At 36.9% G+C, this 21542-nt stretch overlaps 4 protein-coding genes across 4 annotated transcripts in view; 2 read left to right on the plus strand and 2 right to left on the minus strand.

Moving 5' to 3' along the window:
• Positions 1–21542, minus strand: part of LOC136413450 (probable protein phosphatase CG10417) — a 77222-nt gene that overhangs the window by 3631 nt on the left and 52049 nt on the right. The window lies entirely within an intron of this gene.
• Positions 1173–1756, minus strand: Bet1 (blocked early in transport 1). The gene has a single exon (XM_066396924.1). The coding sequence runs from the start codon at positions 1573–1575 to the stop codon at positions 1240–1242; it is 336 nt and encodes a 111-aa protein (XP_066253021.1). The 5' UTR covers positions 1576–1756; the 3' UTR covers positions 1173–1239.
• On the plus strand, positions 2436–3629 carry LOC136413622 (E3 ubiquitin-protein ligase MARCHF3-like). Its single transcript, XM_066397303.1, has 4 exons — positions 2436–2743; positions 2794–2994; positions 3054–3277; positions 3338–3629. Exons 1-4 carry the CDS (start codon positions 2585–2587, stop codon positions 3612–3614), a joined length of 861 nt encoding a protein of 286 aa, XP_066253400.1. The 5' UTR covers positions 2436–2584; the 3' UTR covers positions 3615–3629.
• The window catches only part of Ip6k (Inositol hexakisphosphate kinase), a 29498-nt gene continuing 13709 nt past the window's right edge, over positions 5754–21542 (plus strand). The window contains exon 1 of the mRNA XM_066397301.1: positions 5754–6346. The gene's annotated coding sequence lies outside the window, so the exon portion shown is untranslated. The remainder of the gene's footprint in view (positions 6347–21542) is intronic.

Below are 21542 nucleotides of genomic sequence, written 5' to 3' on the forward strand. Positions count from 1 at the left end.
AACTATTTAGATAGGCAAAAGTTATTACTACTATTGGGTGATTAGCGACGGTTTTGGTGGTTTTCAACTGAAAACTCAATAAGCCACCTAATAATCTGTTAAACAAGATCTCAACTCAAACCACAAGAAGCGTGGTAACGATATTGGAGCTTCCTCTTTTGTTCTCTCTTTTAAAAATGAATGCGGGTAATTGAATGGGTGTAAAATTAATGGGGTACAGAACACAGCGAGCACATTTAAGTTCGCAAGTATTCTGAAAAACTTGAAGAAATCAATGAGGCAGCATACTTACCATCCAGAAATTGGTTTTCGTCCACGTGTCCAGTAGTTAGTGATGGTAGCCCGTGCCCTAATAACACTGCAGACAGGAATGAAGACCTAATCTAGGGTTTAGAGTGCACTTTCAAACATCACCGTAACTTGCGCACAAATGAATTAAAATTTTAATTTTCTCAGTAGATATCACGTGTATTTTTAGTCATACTTATTTCAGAAAAGATCAAGAATTTTTTAAATCTATAAAATTTGAAATTCGGCTACAAACTACAAATCGAATACCAAACAAACTGAAACACAACATAACCTTACTTTGCGCTTTGGACAAAAGCCGCAACCTTTCCCCGCGAAATTCAACAAATCAACTGAAAACTGATATATCCTTATCAGTGGATTCAAATGAAAATTATGACTTAAGAACTAGGAAATGGTCATTTTTACGTTAGTAAATTGAGCAAAAATTGTTACCCGAGCATTTTAAAAAGGAATATTAAAAATCAAGAGCAATAACACAAAAAAACTGTTATTTAGGGAGAACTAAATGTATTCAATATACTTAATGTTTTTTATTTATAATATAATTTAAATATAAGAATACCAGGCCTGTATTGTGTAACTGCTCAACTATATGTAAAACAATTAGTAATAAACAAAGTAATAAACTAAAAAAACTAATAAAAATAAACCATTAACTTCACCGTGACATAAATATGTTCTTAATGTACTTTGAATTTGTATCTAAAACTGAATAATTATGTTATAATCTCACATAAAAATTTCACTTATTATATAGGTTCTACATATATTATAAGAAAAGTTCTGAACTGTATCAACTGCATTGACTTCTGCTCAGGCTACTATCTAAAACCTACAACCAAGATGCAAAAATGCATGTGTTTTAAATGTGAGCAAGTCAGAGCATATGTTAATTGGAATAAACTTTTCAGAAATTCAAGACAATTCCTACCTAAACTTTAACACCAAATAAAGTATAAAGAACACTACAATGGCAAACACAAATAAATACAATATAATGTAGTTATGTGACCCTCTTGAAAGCCTCACTACTCTAGACATGGTTTTTCCAAGGAATCCGGAAGTCCTATCCATATCATCATCCACATCCCGCAGCATTTTGTGCTGGAACTGTACCTCATTTCCGATATCTATGGAGAGGGACTTGAGGACGCCAATTTTCTCGGAAAGCTCTTGAGCCATACGTTCGTTTTCGTGCTCAATTTCATTGTTGTCTTGTTGAGGCAAAGGTTCGTAGCCATTACCAGCGTGAGACCGCCTCATCTTATGGGATGCCAGTTTATGATATGGAGAGGGTGGTTGTGATGGTAATCTGGTTGCACGACGGTTATGCGGAAGTTTTGGGATGAATATCAGCAATAATAAGATTAAAGTTAAAATGAATGACGTGGGAAATTAGATGTTTTGAAAAGTTACTCAGATTTTTTTTACAGTAATTTGAGGTTATGTTCATTATAGAGTTTGATTGAAAACATATGATGAGAATGAACGCATAGTTGCCAGAGTTTACTACATGCAAGTGTCTCTGTCCATTGTGGTGTTAAGATTTAGAATTAATGATTACTGGTAGTTATTTTGAGTATTGATTCATATGATCATATGAACCTACATTTTCAAATTATGTTACTGGAATGAACATTTAGTTAAAATATATGAGATATTTTCAATGTCAATACATATTTTCAATAATATCATCAATGATGTATGTAAATAAAGGTCGGTGATATAACAATAGGGCGATGAAAAATTGACGTTCCTTTCTTACATACCTGTATTGTTGGTTGCATAAGTATGCATATTGTGATTGAATAGTACTTTAGTTTCTCTAGCAAATTAATAGTTTTCTTATTTTGAAAAACTATAAAACATACAATTGTTGTTGTTTTTGGTGGCATTTTGAATTCAAATGGAAAATTTAAAGTTTAATTTAATTTGCAGTTTACTCGTGTTTAAACACCAGTTACCACGAACCCAAGGACGACTCTAACAAATTCATATTTACTAACCGAAGTACAACTAAAATGAAAATGTAAGTAATGCAAGAAAGTATTATTTTCTTTTTAATTAATAATAGAATCTACATTCCTACACAATTTCAATTAAAGCGATCAATGAAGGTTCACAAAACAAAGTCATATTGCTTGAACCTAACATACCTATTTGGTTATCTACCTTCAGTCAATACTTGCCAAGAAAATCATAATAATTTTGTCGATATGAGCTCCAAAACATAGTTATTTATAGTTAGTATACCGTTTTTAGGTGAACAATCATGGATAATGATGCAACTGCTGGCGTTTCCCAGTCAGACCCTATGAAAAAAACTGCTTCAAATACTCTAGTTAGAAAGCTCTCGGTGGCCTCAGTGCACTGTCGTATATGCTATGATAATGAGAAACCTGAAGAACTCATAGCTCCATGCCATTGCAAGGTAATTATTTTTTTATAATAAGTTGCCAGTACTAATGTTACTCATTGAAGGGTACTGTGGCCTTTGTTCATCGTTCCTGTCTGGAGAACTGGCTTGGTGAATCTGGAACTTCTAGTTGTGAATTGTGCCATTACCTATTTAAAACAGAAAGGACTCCAAAATACTCTTCATCAAGATCCATTTGGTACTGGTTGAGGTATGGTCCAAGGTATCCAGGGACTGGAGTCAGAGGTGATGTTATTGCCTGCACTGTATGTAATGTGTGGTTGTCATGAGGCTGATTTGTGCAGAATAGATTTAATATTTGCAGATAATAACCCCTTTAGCAATAGTTGTTACATATGTATGCCTCTATTCCTCGGAATACTACAGTCAGCAAAAGTTTTCTCAAATACCTGCAGCAAAATGGACCTCAGTTTCCTTAATGCTGATGATTGGCATAATGCTCATTGGTTACTATTTATGGGTTCACTCTGTGATAAGACTGCATGCTAGAATGTGGTATAATTGGTGGCAAAGGTCATGTGTTGTTAGGTGCGTCCCACATTTCCTTAAAGAGAAAATTGGACTAAGTATCAATACCCCCAATTCCAGGTATATTCCTCCAAGCGTCATTTCTTTACATGAACAAAATGATGATCAAACAGTCCTAGTTCCTAACAATACACCTATCCCAGTTGCAAGGAATGAAATAGAGGATTTAAGTGACAGTGAATCTGTGATAAATTTTGAGTCTGTGATAAATATTGATCTAGTTCAAAATGAGATGTTGTCTCAAGGGGAAGGTTTCAATATTCAAAATGATCAAGAGGTGGTTGTGAATATTGATGAGGAGCCACGCACAAGCAGTGATGACTTGGATCTGAAATAAATTACGTTAAAATTATTGGCTTAATGTTTTGTTCTGTGTTTTTAATTCAAGAAAAAGGGATTCAGAATAGAGTGGCGACAGGTAAGCATTTTGCATGTTTATCAAATTTATTTTATCTTAGGACTTTCAAAAGAATCATATGTATTTTTAGACACTTACCATAATAGAGTAGGTATGTCCTGCAAAATTAATAGAGAAACCGTTCTGGTAAGCAAAATTGTGAAAAAAGAAAACTATCATATTGCATTAGTATTGAATTGGTGGATGCGCAGAACCTTTTTTAGATAAGCTTTCCCTTTCTCTTAAGAGAGGGCGCTCAAAAACATAAGCAGAAAATAATATTGTGCTTTAAGCTCTGTAGCGTTATAACGAGTGATCGTTAAAAGCCTCACAATTGAGAGCAAACCGTAAACGTAGAGTGCTGATTAAACCATTTAACAACAATTTAACAGATTAATTTATCTCAGACATGTTTTTAATGTTTCAACTGCTACATGAAGTATTTTTTAATGATCACCCCTTTGCGTTCACTTATTTTTCTGGCATTGATGAAACAGCGTCCGCTTTCCAAACATTGCCATTTTAGCTTCTAACATGCATACACACAAGTGTTGGAAACGCGATTATGGATTCGGGGTTCAAGAAAGGAGTCTGCGGGTTCAGTTTTGGATCAGAGCCAAGTTGGACTGTCGGAAAGCGACGAAATGTACAGACCCGCAGATTTCAGATTGAGACCTTGAAACCGACGGTTATATCCAGCCCGCAGAGGAGCTTCCCTGTATTATTGCTGATCTCCCCGAAAATAAATCATACTTTTTTGTGGGTGGGTGATGAATTTAGCAGAGTATGTAAAAGTCTGTAGGTTTGAGTACAGTGGTACGTCCAGACTGCCGGTTGTTCAGCGAGGTATCTCTGTTTTCTTAAGACCCCGACCGTCTACATCCAATCGGGGAACTCCGGCCGCCTGCGTCTGATAGGGGAGTCCCCACCATAGGTAGGTCTTACCGGGGAACCCTGGCCATCTACTCTGTATCTTTTATGATAATCGAGATTTTCATACGTGTAAAACATTTAGTACACAATGACTATTGACCTTTAATTGAGCGACCTAACATACTCGCTTTGTACGAACACACGCGTCGCCATCGTTATACTGTGTTGAAAATATATTTGTGTCTCACAGCCATAACACAGTATTCCTGTTTTGTTTTTGGACTAACATCTTTCTCTAGAGGATTTATTTTTTTCTGTCCGTAGTTTCTTTTTGCGATTCCTGTTCACTATCAAAATGCGGTTTTTGCCTACCTAATAATAACTTTACATAGCTCCCACCATCAAAGCTCTCCATAGGAAGTGTTTCTCACCCTTGTTCAGCAGTTTAGTCCGTATCATTATTTTATCCCCACACCCTGCAACACAGCCGCTCCTGCTATTGATTGCTTCTCAGAAAATTCTCATTGACTCTTTTATTCATTCCATTTCCATTGAGGAGGAATCTTGGCGGGTCCTGCTTTAAATGAATCACGTGACCCGAACAGCTGAAATTATCGCGAACGTTTGTGCGCAACCATCGCAGTGTTACGGCTACAATAGTAGTGACGATGCTCCTCCCACTGGAATAGACACCTATTGAGTATTGACGTGTTTGCAGAAAAACCGTAATATGTGTATGAAGTGTTTTATTTGGGTTTATGTTTTTAACCTTTTTTCTGTCAGTTGGGTCTGTGAGACCCATGTTATTTATTATATATATATTAATGAAACACTGGGGGGTATGGGATCATGAAAACTATTTCAATAAAATATTCATCCAGACGACTACAGTAACGTCGAATTTTCTCCCAATTAATCAATCTGTTCCCAACCATATCTGTCATTCCTTTAGCCCCCTTGACAAATATTACTTTGGAATGGACTATATCTTTGACAGTTGAGAATGACGGTGAGGCAGCAGGAGCGCAAGAGCAACAGGCGGAACACAATTTCATTGGTGGGAAGGGGTATTTGACAGTCGTGAGTTGTCACGTTTGAAAACTAATGGAGTGGCTCCTGTTTCCAGCAAAAATGACACATGACCCATCATTATAGCACTTGCGAGATTATCGTTATAGTATCTCGTCATGCCACATATGCCTACAGGATTAGCCTTGGAAACTCATGCAGGAAAGTATCTAGAAATACTGCTTTCTGCGCAAGTCAGATAAAGTTCTGCAGTTCGATATAGCTGAAAGTAGGCAAAGGAGGCGGTAACGCTAACGAGACCACGACTATACGAAGCACGGCACGCTGCCGAATTTAACCGTTGCCAGTTCTAAATTTGATATCGACCCTCACGAACGGTCGCTTCAACATCATTGTCGAATTTATGCCCGTTTCTTGACCCTTTCTGGGTTAGTTACGGTTACTATTGACATAAAAGAACTTTTTAATGGTCAATTTAAGATTTAAGAATTCGATCCGCTTTCACATTTTGGTCCATTGTTAACGGTGTGTGGAGTGAATCGGGGTGATATGTGACATACTCGCCGAAAATAGAGTTTTATTTTTATTTTGCTTTTTAATTCATAAAAGGACATTAAACCAAGACGCGAATTGCAGTGTGATTGTGTCATCTTCCTGCATCTAGGGAGAAAGAAATCAGATCAATAACATTGTCCTAGGTTGCCACGTTTGGGGACCCCGACTTGGCAACATTTATCAGCTGATTGCGACCTCTATAGACTTATTGCACGGTAAGATTTTTCTATGCCTGTAGCATATAACGGAATGTTAACGATATCCGTTAATTGAAGCAAACAATAGGCAACCCATGTTCGTGTTGTTTAACAATATATAGAAATAAAGAAATTATGAGAAGACGCCTATCATTAACCTTTTAACATTAAAACATAGATTAACATAGGTTTCTGCCATTCTTTGATGTTCATTACAATATTTCATTCATACTAGTGTATAATTAGTCAAAGGTTACACGAGTGTAACTTGTAGTTTTTGTTAGTATTTAACTGCATTACAATAAGGGGTGATCATTTAAAACAAACCACGAGTAAGTAGTGAATCGTTAACGCAGGACGTTAATTGAGCAATCTACTATTCACGTCAAACATCTGATTAACAGATTAATTGATCCCAGACCTGCCTCTGATCGTTCAACGACTACTTGAGGTTTTTTAGTGATCACCCTCTATGTGAAACTTCATTTTTTCTTGTTTTCCTCTTTTTGTAATTATTAGTTAGTGAATTTCCTTTATGTGTGAAATTTTATATTTCCACAAGGTATGACCAGTTTCTCATTGCTACGCTGAACCAATCTATAATTTGGCAACTTTACACCGGTGCAACTTAAAACCCTTTTTGCATCCGTGCAACTTCTCAAAAATTACTTATCTGAAAATTAATTAATAACGTCGCTTGATTTATGATCTGTTATTTTTGTTTTAAAAAGTGACCCTTGACCTGCGATTTATAATTCAACAGGTCTAGTCGTTTCGCCTATCGGTATCATAAATCATAAGTTGGGTAATTCTTCAACATGACCAATGAAGTTATTGGGCAAGTGCGTTGGAACATGATTCGAAAGTCAGTTACAGTTTCCTGGTAGAAATTCTCACCAATCTTACCCAACATTTGATTAATTTTATGGAAAGATTTGTTGTAATCCTCATTTTTCAAAATAAATCGCTCCGAAGGTATTTAGGTGTTTATAAAGCATTTTTGTCGTATTTTTAAACTCCGTTATAACTTAATGAATAGCTACGCAGTAGTATTAGTAAACTATAAAGATTTGCTGTCTCGTGGAAATACATTGAATTTTAATGATTGCTCGAGTGTAAATTTATCACTTTGGACGAGTAAAATATTAGGTAATAAAATAAAGTAAAAATGCGTATTAATTCCACATACAAACAACAAAAGAGATAAAGAAAAATTTATATTTTAACTGGTAGTTAGGTAGGTACTTGATTGAGCTATCTCCAATAGACTCAACTCCAGGTGTAGAGTGTTTTATTGCATTGTTTTAAAGGAAAATACGATGGAAGAGCTTACTTACCTACTTCAAGGTCGCGATATGTCAGCATTGTCAAGAATCATATCAAAACAAGTTGTTATTCGCGCACCCGCATCAGTGCGCACTCAGCGCAACAATATTGCGGATTTTTTTAATGCTCTTGTTTCCTTAGGTAATGTGTTAGACCTGTGCAAATTGTTTTCGCAGACCATAATGCTGCACTAAGTGCGCTCTTTTTGAACGCCCAATAAGCCGTAATGCTTAAATTTCTCGGGGATAACGTGATTTCGGGATTAACCGAAAGTCATTTATTTAAGTTTCCCTTAAATAACTGGTATATTAGTATACGGTATGGGCATGCTGCCCACGTGATCACTGCATCCTTCCGGAGCGCCTGAATCGGGACAGATATTTTCCTGTTTAATATTCCAACCATAAACGATATGACCCGTATACATCCTACACCCTCTCTGAACCCCGTCTCTAACGATTTTCCACCTACATTTGTTGTGTTCTTTACGTCCCCCCTTGGGATCAAGCTCATGGTAAATGTGCCAACAAGATAATTTCCATAGGAACGATGCGACCCATTGGCCTCATAAAAATGATCTTCGTAAAATTGACCCCAAACTAATAATTCATATATGGGCCTTAAAGGAACAGAGCATTCATAGGACTCTCAATGTTTTCATAATCCTAATGCAGTTTCTCATTAACAAATTACCATTATATTTACGTTTTTCCAATGTTTGTGTGTAGATCTGTTTTACATAATGTAAGGATTAAACGGTGTTAGCAGTATTACATGACTGTTATCAAATATGCAATATAGACAATTAATACCTACGTGTTCTATTGACACACACGACTGGAAAAATTTTGCATAGTGATAGGTGGGAGCGCCTTTCCTGCAAACATTATGCATCACATTCAACCTGGAAATCTTTGCCTTAATAAAGAGAGCTGTATTCTACATCAGAAGGTTATGCAACACTTCTATAACGTCTACAGAGTGTTGGGAATCGTGGTGCCAAACTGAAATGTCCGATAGATAATAGAAAAATAAGTCTAGATTGATGAATAAATCACTGCTCACAAGGTCATTTTCTGAATACCAGGTGTCAAAATTTTGTAAAAAAGTAGTGTATCCAACAGTGGCAATCTGGATATCTTAAAGAAGAGAACTTGTATGCCACTACCTCCCCTCAAAACAAAAAATATTCCTGCAATCCTGGTGAATGTGAATTATAAAAAAAGTTCTCTTAACTTCTCCTCCTATGACGCATCATTATTTAAAACAAAAATTATGAGGAAAAAATTACAGACGAAAAGGATTTTAATGCATGACAAATCAGTTGTTGTGCCAGTTCGATTTCCACCCCAGAGAGTCTGAGAAGTGTGGTAATGTGGTGGTCAAAAATCTCAAAAATTACAGATTTGCGGACGTTAGTTTAATGGCGAAAATGGACCTATTTTTCGATGATATAGCACTCGTTTCTTTTTGGAATCACAAACACTTTATAAATATAATCGAGGAAAATAAACAGTGAACAATGTAGGTAGATTTGTAAAATTTCGCGTCTTAATAAGAGCATTGAACAGTGTTTAACTGTTTGCATAGTCTTAGACATTGTTTTTGAGCCTTGAGTCCCCATTTTCAATGTTTTGTGAATGGACTAGAAACTGCCTATGGATTGTGTAATTTAGTTTTCTTTATTGAAGCGAAAATTCTTAGTACAATAGTCAATGTGAACACCTTCCAGTGAGAACATTGATAAGCTGGTTGTTCAAAATCAACAGAAAAATAACAGTACTACTGATGTAGTTCTATTGCATTGGTGAGTTTTTTTATTACCAATAATAAAGCAGATTTATTAACTAAAGAGTTCAAAAATATTTGCTTGGTTTTAATAAAATATCCCGACTCCATTGAACTTAGCTTAACAATGTCAAAGTCTTTGTGGTCTCTCATTCTATACTTAGCATCTTAGCCGGGCCATTTCATCATAGCTATGCCGTTTACCTCTGGCACGTGCCAAATGTGTTGCAATTCAGTTGAAACATGCACAAACAATGTAAGAAGTGTAAAATGTGTCAGCATTTGTAGGTCAATTTCTACGAATAGAAAATTATCTCCAATTACGCCGAATCCAATTTTGCGCCTTTCAGTGAGAAATTTTAGTTATTTTAATTGAAGATAAGCAACCGTAAGGGAGGACAACTGTAATTCATGGATATTCAGGTCAAAGTTCCCTTGTTATAATAACCAACCCATCATTACGCGAGAGAGTTTAAAATAAATGTTTGGGCAAGTCTTGTTGGGCGATATTTGGTTGGTACAGTTCTTCTACCAAATCGCTTCAGCGGCGCAATTAATTTTTTTAACAAAAAATACTTCCTGAGCTACTGCAGGATGTTACTCTACAATTTCACTGCTAAATATATTTTTCGCGCGATGCAGCAATTCATGATTAGGTCGGGGAAATAACCGCGTTCAATACTGGCCCCCGCGATCACCGGACTTAAATAAATGTGTCTTTTCTCTGAAGGACTTTTATTATTTGTATATTCTAAGTCTGTCGAAACTGAAGATGATTTATGAAACCGCATCAGTAGCAAACACATTGCGTAGAGTAGACTTTAACTTTGGCCACGAATGAATTTGTGTACAAGAGGAAATGGGGCCATCTTCAACAGCATTTTTAGAGTAAATTTTTTACTATTTATTACTTTGTTTCAAATAATTAACAGTGTTTGCTAAATTTTACCAGCGAACGAAATGAAAAAAATTAATAAAGTGACATCGTTTTTTGAAAATCGACATGGCTGTGAGGTCTTCTCCGCGCATCTGTTGCTTGCACCACGAATTACTCTGTGTATGGCTCATTGCTTATCTAGCGAGCTAATGACTGATAGTTGCCATGGAAACAAATATCAAATGAAACATCACCGCTGACGTTATAAGTCAAGACGCGTTGTTTTTTTGTGTCCGGTTTGATTCGCTCTTAATTTAGGTAAGTTTACTGTAATTTTTTTCAAATTTAGTAGCGGAAAAAATCGCACGTACAACTGAAATGCTTACAACCCTCACGAAACTGAACGTTTGGGTCATAATGATGTGCTTCACAATTTTGATGCATAAAATGCTATTTTACGCCTTGGTTGTGAAATACTCGTGATCCTCACGTTTTCGATCCGTCAACATAGGGAAGTCAACGTCAAGGTCAAATTGCGACGTCAACGTCAAGTTTAAAATTAAAAACTTAACTCTCGGACATGTCTTGATGTGGGTACTGCACCACCTTGGTGTAGTCGGGGAAGTAAGGATCGGCCATGATGTGAAACTTTGTCCCCACTTGAAGTCCAGTTGATTGAATAGGTTATGCAGCCTCTGACGTCATGGTTACTAGGCACTTCCTAGGTGTTGCGCACTATTAATTCCTGAGTTAATATTTTATTATATAGTCGCTTTCAGGCTTGTTCCTTATTTGGCAAAATCACCAATAATTAAATTCAATTATATCGATGAAAATAGGAAATAGGGAAATGGCAAATGCGCAATCCAGCGGGGTATCTCGGATTTTCAAGAACAAGTTACCTGTGCAACATCAATATTTATAAACGCTTATAAAATATTAGCATTCCTGAGTTATTACAGGAAGATTTGGCAGTTGTTGGCATAATATAAATAAATTATGCCTTGCCGTTCATGGAACGATGAAGTCTTGAATTTTAAGTGTTTTCCTGCGACTTCCCACATAACGTTATGAATCTTATGACTTGCGATGCAGGGTGGCTCCCCTTTTTTTGATGATTTGTCTCCGAATTTCTGCCTCGAATTTAGCTTATTACTATGGTTCACCATAAATTTCCATGACCGACCTTTGCAAGGTGACTGACCATAAAACACTTTGAAATTACATTTCCAAGGAAATTTTCCTAAAGGTTAATGTGGCATTTAAATTGGTTTCCTTTCTGTGACCGGGTATTTTTAGGTCAAGATTTAGAGCGTACGTTTTTCCTCGCTATGGCTATTTCTAGACTTCCACATATCGCAATTTCAACAAAGCAGGAAGTCTTTGTTTACTCCCTGGCCTAGATTTTCGCTTTGCGTTATGGTTACACAGATCTAGTGCATTAACTGCTTCTCTACTGCTCACTTTCATTTTTACAGACGGGGCAGATTCAGCTGCTTTGGCTCTTCAAAGCCAATGGCGAGTTGCGATAATTATTCATATACAGATTCACTTGAGCTGCAATGTTAACCAAATTATAAATAGGCCTTGCCATGAGAGGCGAACATATGGCGATTTGCATTTAGATTACGGTTAATGTTAAGTGGCGTTTCCACTTGTGGCAGCCAAGGACTTTCGATTCCACGTGTGGCTAAATTATTCGCTTTTGGAGCACGCAGTTCAGCTAAACTACTAGAAATGCTTCGCGATTTTGATTTTTGGAGAAGCTCTTGCTCCGAAATAATTTTTTTCCAAGCTATATTTGTTATATCACATATCCAGCATATCGCACACCTCAAAACCTAAACGTAAGACCATCGGAATCACCCCACTAACGTACGTAAGAGGCAAATATTATTATTTGCATTGATCTTACTAGGAATTTACGCCACCTGATAATATTGATAACGAGTGAAAATATTTACTCTTAAATTGCTATTAGATTACCGAGGGAGGGCAATCAATTTGATGGTCCATATAAGATCAAAGTACCCTACTGCTGTGATTTCGAATGATTCCGGTAATCGCGCTTTCAACGCAAACACTATTTAGTAACTCAACGAATTAGCGCAATTACGATTCAACAACTAATAGTCCACCAATATACTTAGACTGGCTTACTCTTAACAATAGTCTCCGTACATACTTCAAGATCTGGAATACTCCACAATTTTCTTACCTACTATAAACAAACTTACTAGGAAGGTCGACATCAATAAAAAGAAGCAATAAATCACTCGTCGAGAGTCTGGGATCCTTTATTTGTCTCTGACTTACCTGTGGCGGCCGCCTACCAGGCGCAACAATACCTACTTAGCGCCACGTAATAGAGTCTCTTCAAAGATATCATTTGGCTTAACATCTTTGACTGCAATGAAAATTTACAATGACCGTTTACTCTTTAATTTGAAGATGTTTCTTGCCATTCTGCCTAAAGCGACTTGGTTTCGTACAGTCCAGTACTGGGGGGTTGAGTTCGTGCGAAAGGTAAACCCCTGGAGCAACGTGATCCCCACGTCCAAAAAATGCGAAAGCAATAACATGGAAAAGTGGCACTGCACAAAGCAATATTTGAATAATGAGAGCGATGCCTGAAGCCCTACGCAAGGAAGTGGTATATAATTGAAAAGAAAAATATTCTGCAATACTGGGAATATTAAGTTGGGAAACACAGTTTTGTGGCTGTTTGCTGTATGGAGAGCCAGAGAAGAGGTATAAAATTGTTACGTGAAATGGCCGTTTATGGCGAATTTGGGCATCCAAAAGGTGCGCACTCGGTGCGGCGATATGTTCGCCAAACGCTATCTGCGTCTGTCTGACCCAATAACATATATTTTAATAAAACAAGGATAGTAAAAAAAAGTCGACCATGTTGGGTTCGGGTTGGTGCGGGGGCCCGAAAACACCACTAGAGTTTGCGTAGAGGGTTTGGTTTGCGGCCGTTTGGACTCCAGACTCAGAACTCAGAATCTAATCTGCTTGTGTAGAGTATACACTCCTCGGTCGATTCGTTATTTAAATCATGGAAGTTGTTTTAAATTTTTCTTTTTATTCTTGTGAGTCCTACCACCTGGTCAGGGGGTACTTTATTATCTTGGTCGCTGCTGAAATTTTTTACATCGCCCTGTGATCTGCCTCGAAACTCTATTTAGATGTCCGGGTCCACGGACTGAACCTTTTTACTTGAGGTTATTCCAGGTATTTGGAATGGCGATTTTCACAAAAGCAAACCAACGAAATAGTAACAATAAAGTGTAATACAGTGAACGTAATAAAATTTCAAAAAAGTAGCTGAAAATATTCCACCTGCTCGATCAAACAAATCAAGCAATAAATTGCATTAAAGTCGTACAAATAAATATTCGTCATGAAATAGATTGAATCAATTTGCTTTGGTCATTGTTTTAATTGAATAATCCGGTTTAATCTCATCAACTAATGGGATTTTCTAACAAGGGTCATTTTTTAAATCCCAATTGAAACCGTAAAAACATAATTAAATTGGCACCAATTTTTTGCTCCAAACGCTTTAGTACTTTATTTATTGAGAAGTTCTTCTTACGTCATTTATTTACTTACACTACGACCGTGTGATTGATTCACAATTGTGAATTTTAATAAAATACACATATTAATAACCACTAACCGAGCATAAATTTTGGCACCGCCACAGCCAATTTAAAAATACACAGCGCAAGGTAGAAATTCAAAAAACCTGGTGAGAACACCTGTTTAGCTACGATTTCAACATGCTTCTTTGTTAATGAACGAATATATTTATCATTAATTTGCAGTGAATATTAATTAGTAACGCAGCTGATTTGTTTCGAAATTAAAAGGTTTATGTAGTGACGTGTTTCTGCGGAATTAATAAAGAATTTTCATGAGGTTTAAACGTTGTATGAGTAAATTTCCTTGAAAATCTCTGTTTCGAAAGCTATAATTTTTTTGTTTTGTGGCAACCCAAGTCGATAATTGTTTCATTGTCACGTTATTTTCTAGAAAATGTTGCAACATGTATTGTCTTGTATAACGCAGTTTGCAAGAAAAAGGTATTGGCAATAGACCATTTTTTATAACAGCTTTGTACCTGTCTATTGTGCCATGTTTGGTACAACCAGGAATTATTGCTTTATACCTGCTAAATTCGCCACTTTTTCCGAGGTCTAAAGCTTCGCGCTTTCATACAAATTCATCGTCGCCGCATAAGGAGAATACCAATGGCGGAATAACAACACGCCTTAATGCTAAAACGTAAGTAATCTGTACGTAAATAACCAAATCTACCCCTGATTTACGGGGCCAGCGGAAGCTGTTGTTTTCACAAGGACCTCTCCTATTTATACCCAAAGGATAAATTTAAGAAACAATGAAGATTCATGGAAAATTCAACCTTCATGAGCCGAGATATTTGAAAACTCTTAAAGATATTTTTAAGCCAGCGTTTACACAAATCGGATTACCTTGGGGTTATTTCCAGAATTTAAACATCATTGAAGTGTATTTCCAATGGTTTCAAGAAGAGATTTTGGGAGGTGTCACGAGGGATTGCGCATAATTGATGAGTCGCAGATTAAACTTGCGTATTAAATTAAATTTATTGGGTAATGCAATTTACTGTAAAAACCATATCATGAAATAAATGATATGTTTTCGCTGAGGCTTCATCATGTATTTTTACTCTCTCTATAGTGAACATACTCAGTGTGTGAAATTATTGACGAAATGGCGACGGTGACTCTCCCTTAGGTGTTTCTTATTGAAATCCCTTTTCTTAAGCGCTTCAATAGGGGGCTTCACTCTTCGTTAATTTTCTGATCATCACAATGCTCAGCCACAGCGTTGTCTTTGGAATTATTAACCCTGCCATCGTGCCAAATATCTTAAGCCTTAGATGAATAATTGACTCCATGCCCACATTATCGACAGTTCTGCTCAACTGCGTTAGCTATCTTTAAAAATATTTCTCTGCCAGGAATGCAATTTGCATCATCAGCCGTGGCCGCATGTCAATAGGGTTTATTATCAATATTGTAAAATAGTTATTATCTGCATAATTAGGAAATGTACTTCGTAAATTTTTTATCCTTTGGAAAAATATGACGCATTTTCAACAGGGACGAGCAACATAGACTCCAATTACAACAACCGTTGGTACGCATTAAATGTTGTGAAAGAAATTAATAAAACGGAGTTAAAACAAAGATAATCGCATATCGCATGATATTCGCATTCATCTGATGCGTTGATGCGACTGCTGGATCTGCTGAGGCCCCTCCGGCGATTGAGTATTTTTGCCAACTGTTAATTAATTAACTTCATAAGTTTTAAGTCACCATTAATTAAGCAAATCCTTAGCTATTTTGTAAACAACCTGCATTTGACGCATACGTTACTAAAAATATGCGAATGAGGGTGCCCACCCATTGTTTTTCTTTTGGATCCCCTTCTCTTTGTAACTTAATTTAGAGAATTGGTTTATTATTAGAAGGAGATGTAGGTGATTGTTGAGTGTTCGCTTAGTATAATCCTAGAAATAAAATCGTAAAAATACATAACTGTTTCTAGTTAAAATTCTTAAGATATGATGCGGCGGGTGCAGGGCCGGCTCCAGCAAGTCTGGCGCCCTGGGCAAAATTTTTAACCACCGCTTCTCTACCCCAAGAAAAACCGCCGGCCAGGAAAGTACGTCGCCCAACCTCGTCCCCCGCAAGGCCGGTACTGCTTGGGTGGAGCACGTGCCCTAGACAGCCAAAAAATTTTGAGTCCTGCCACGCGTTGTCTTCACTTTACTGTTGATGCATTGCATGAGGTGACTTTAAACCGCTTTTCATTAAGCCCGTGCAGCGGATCTCCCAAAGTTACGTCAACAAACCATTCCAATTTTCACTTACTCATTATTTGAGGTGTGAACGTCCGGTTAGCACACCTTCACTAACGATCAATTAACGTATTATTTGCAAAAATGCAAATTGGTCCTGCATGTTGACTTTACTGACATGACACAAATATTATACGAATAAAGGTCGATTTTTTCGGCATTAGAAATTCTAATAGTTCCGCAGCCGATAAAGTCGTCACTATTTTATCACTTAAAAAAAAAAGTTAAAATTCTACTGCGGAAATGTGATTAATCGGCTCGGGTGTTAATGGGTTCTGACCAGTACTTGGGTCAGTTTTCTTATAGGAATTTGGTTAAATTTTATGTAATAGAGTAAAGATCTGCAGCTAATGGAAATTTAGCGCTGGTCAAACAAAAAACAGGCGTCACGGAAAATTTCTTTCTTAGCTTTTAAATACGCAGGGCCGGCTTTAGCAAGTCTAGAGCCCTAAACAAAACTTTTAATCATCGCTCCCCTATCTCCAAGACCAAGGACCAGGAAAGTCCGTCGCCCTGAGTTGTTAACCCCCCCTCCCCCTCCCACCTTAAGGCTGGTACTGTATATTCGTTCATGATTTTGTAGCAATGATGGCGTTTATTTTAAAGCTGCAGGAAATATATGAAAACAAAAATCTAACCTCAAATAAAGATCTCAGGCTGCCTCTGCCTGATCACATTCCCAATACGATTCCTCCTCCTCCTCCCCTCCTCCCTCCTCCCTCCTCTCCCCCTCCTTTAAACAACCTCAATCATCGCCTTGTTCTCCTTCGTCATCTTTCTACTCCTCTCCTTTCCCTTTTTCTTCTTCGTATCTTTCATTGTCCTCATGTTTTTTCTTCAGGTCTTCAGTCTTTGTCCTCCCACGCTAAATTCTCTAATATCTAATTTTTCACAGCAACAATTAGTGATAATTACCGACATTAATTTACAACTAGCCAAAAAATGATGACTTGAGACAAAAGGATAAAAATTAATTTAGTGGTTGAATGTTGGTCTTTGCTTAGCTTAAATTTACGTAATTTCTCCGTATTATTAAATTTATTAAACATTCATAAAAATTATGGATTATCCAGAATGATGGGTGAAGATAAGATAACAACGTCACAATCTCGATATTTCAAAAATCAACATATTAGATCATACATGCGAGTAAAACACACAAGGAACTATTATTGTTTTCACATATACCCAATTATTCTCGGAAAAATCATGCCAGATATACAGATTAAAGGATGTAGCATTCATATCATCATGTAGATCTTTCGGGGGGCGATAGTACCGTACAAAATAATAATATATCTTTTAACGGATCCATAGTCAAAAACGCATCATTTTCGATATGCAGCCTGCCAAAGTTTCACATTATTTCTCATCTTTCGCGTTTTTCTCACATATGTATGTAGCTTGAGTTAAATTTTTGAAATTCCGTACACCTATTTTCTGTAAAACCCCCTACAAAAAAAATTTCAAAATCGTCGTCATATACAGAGTGTCATGTTCTTTTGGGTTATGAACTATTTTATGCTTTTTTTTTTTCAAAACGCCCCGTAAGAATTCTGATACCAAATTTAAATTCCTTCATCAGTTCTTTAGCTCTTTTGGTCCCTTACAGTATTTTCGTGTCTTTCACCGTTTTCGCAGATTTGCAACAATATCGGCCGATAAAAAAAAAAATAAAATGCGAAATTTCGCCACCTTGTATATCGAAAATGGTACGTTGATGACCACAGATCTATTCGCATTTTTTTATTATTTCGCAGAGGACTATCGCCCCTAAAATATCTCCGTAGTGATATGTTACACCCTGTATACTGTTTTCTAATATAGAATATTATTATTATATAGTATATATTTATAGATCTATAGTTTTATGATTGCGGATGAAAGTAAAACCCATATGATCATCGTTTGGTACGAGATTTCTGGCAAACGTGGTGCCATACAGATTTTACATTATATCATATAGTATATTGCTTGCCGCATTATTAGAGTGACTCAGACCTGACTTTGATAGTGGCTAAATTTTATTGGTCGTTAAAAAGAGTCATAAAACTTAACAATTTGTTATCAAACGTTTCGACTTTTTAGACTAAGTAAACCAGCAACGCTTTCCAAAAGAGAGAAAACACATTTTGTGTTATAGCTAGTTGAGCAAATTTCATTCTATATTGGGAAATAATCGCATACGAATCGTCGTTTTCTACGTAACAATACACAAAAATGATGATTCACTGAAACGGCTCAATACAATATAATCATGCTGCCGTTTGTGTGAGTTTTAACTTAACAAAAAGATACGTTCGAGGGCTCGTTAAGATTGAGAGTTCCTCCTGATACGAAGAGAACATCTGCGTATCCATATAGCATCTGTAGAACTGGAGTACTGGCAGTTTTGCTAAACCATTTTCTAGATTAGCACCTCCTGAAGTCTTTAAAAAAATCCTGATTTTGGTGATTTCTGCCGTTTCAGTGAAGCCCTTTCTGCAATTCTAAAACTACAATATCCCCACGCACCACCGATTTCTTAGTGAGTTTAACTGTGTTGGGTGTCGACTCACTTCTTGGACTCAACACTTACATGTCATGGGAACCTAGAGTGTCTTACGCATTCCCACGATTATCCAAGTAAAGCGGTTTGTAACATTTCGTGGGATAAAGCATCAGTCATCAGCTATTTCAGTATGTAAGGATGACTGTAACTGACGTGAATCTAGTCAATGTGGATGTAGCTAGCCCCCGATTAAAGGCAGGCAACCCTGCTATACACGTCTACCTAAAAGCAAGAAGCAGTGCCCAATACATACTGTCTAGGTTTACCTCGGAGATTTTTGGGCGTTTCGAAGAAAGTTACTCCCAGTTTGGATACGCCTCCCTGAGAGGTTGCAACGTTATGCCGCTCTATCCATGCAATTAATATTCAAAGCCAGTTCATTTCACATAATTGTCATGATCTTCTGAAACGTGCGGTGTTCATTCCAGCAGAAACATCTATTTTGTGTAATCACGTTTCCCCCATTTATTATCGCCTCATATGGGTACTAATCCCTATGACAAATATTTAGATCCGTGATCGCGCATGGTAATAATGTTCGTGTTGAAACGAAATAACAGTTCTCCCTTCGGGATATGGATTTCGACATTGCTAGAAAGTTTCCACACAATTAATGGTTCCTTTGATTGATGACTGTACTTGCACTACCTGGAAACCAAATTTTATGTGAACAATAAATATCTTGTCGCACAGGCGACTTTGTCCTGTAGTAATCAATAAGAAAGTTCTGCGCATGTGCGTCTCAGACTTTCGAATACCATATAGTCGCATATGCCAATGCATATCAAACGAAAGTTAACCCGAAATAACCGTAATCACATTTGTGATCGCACTCATTCAAGTTGTGACTCACTATTCATGCACAAACAAATAGTGGTCAATGAGGAAATTCCCGACTAGACTTGTTGAATAAAAACTGAAAGTTGGTAGCAAGTTAAAAACAACTTTTGCATATTATTATTGATAACCACCTACACTAGACTGAGAGGCAGACTTACTTAAAATTACTCTTGTATAACACTTGCCTATAGATAAAAACCATTTAGACAGAAAACGGCTGCACCTACAGATTCTGTACATGATGTATTTTCAAGTGCTGTTGACTGTTTACTTGGAATGGCTCCTAATGAAATTTGACCACGTCATGGTGATTTCCGCGCCACAAAAGTGTCCTGATATAGTGATGTCACTATACTTATTTGTCTGAGCCAATGTGGATCAAAGTGTTTATTCTAAAATAACTTAAGATCGATTCGAAAATGTCGAAAACAAGTTTAATAAATGGTTAAAAGGATTTTGTGGAATTTTTGCTCTCAAAGTTCATATAGTTATATGGGTAAATATGTCAACGTTGGTTAATAGCGCCGCAAAGATAATTTTTCGCGTAAGTGCGGTAGGTAATGAGTTAGAATCAGTCAGTTTTAAGTGTGATCTAATGATTTATTGCCGGAATCGTTCAAGCAGGTTGTCGTTTCAAGGAAAACAGTTAATTTTGTTGTAGAGAGTGCAGCTCTCTATGTGAAAATCGTTGGTGGAGCCAGCTGTAGCGACCTCCTATAAAAGAGCATTCGTAGGGATTGTGTGTTCCCTCCACCATTCCTTCCATAGCATTTTAGACCTCTCAATTCTGATGCAGAAAATTTCGAAATTCCATATTTTGGTTATCCCAGCTTTTTTAGATTTCCTGAACATGTTATTCTTGTTAACAGTCGCCAGGTCGTCTACGTCAGGTGCCTACGTCTCAAGGCAGAAGAGAAATAGATTAAAAGGCAATGAAGATTTCAAGATAGAACTCCTCCACGGGATCATGTTCGGTGACTTGACTCGCATGACAGAAAAAAGTTTTCCCGCAAGCTCGGCATGCGCACATGTCATACAAAATCTGTCACATGCTACAAAGTGTCAGTGTTCGAATTTTTCATATTGATATTCACGGAGTTCTTGCTCTAAGGCCAGTTGTATTTCGCAGTTTTAAACTCGATCGGGGGTTTAAGGCTCGGTTTTAACATATATTCCTTTGTCTATTTGTCAAAATCTCCAGTTCAACTGCAGGTGGAGTTTAAAATTGCGATATACTACTGATCCTAAAGCAAAGCTAAGACTCGCTGTCCTTACATGAAGTACAGTTTCATCTACCACAAATCAACCCATCTAGCAAACGACGTGATACATATGTAGGTATGGTTCCAAGTTCTAGTTAGGAATGGTCATATGGGACCTAAAAGGTATATTTAGAATGTGTATGTAATTGTAGGCCCTTAATACGTGGTGTGAAGTACGATTTTAAAGAGCTATTTAAAGTGGGATCAAGTTTCGTTTATCTTGTGTAAAGGGTGATTTATTAGCAATAGAAAATCCGGAAGGTTGGGATACTACACGGCAAATAGTGGTCGCTGATATAAATATACCTTGTCCGAAAATTGATCGTTTCGTAAATACAGGGTGTTGAGAGTTAAAAATATCAATTCGTTTTTTGCATTATTCTAAAAATGTATTAAAGTTATTTTTTTAGTCGATTAATAAGATATGTATTGCAGCTTCCATGCTGCTCATAGAGGCGACAATTTACGATCAATTTCATCGATATTTACAGTTAATAATTTATCATCCTCTAGGACTAACATGAAATTTGGCTCAAAACCTGAAAAAGCAGTCATTTTTCCATTAATTATATACTCTGATTTCGTTTCGGTATCTCGATCCGTTCTCGAGGAAAATGGATTTAACGAATCCTCTGCCTTGATAACACAGG

The sequence above is a fragment of the Euwallacea similis genome, chromosome 14, assembly GCF_039881205.1.
Source record: "Euwallacea similis isolate ESF13 chromosome 14, ESF131.1, whole genome shotgun sequence".
In the NCBI taxonomy this organism is placed as follows: domain Eukaryota; kingdom Metazoa; phylum Arthropoda; class Insecta; order Coleoptera; family Curculionidae; genus Euwallacea; species Euwallacea similis.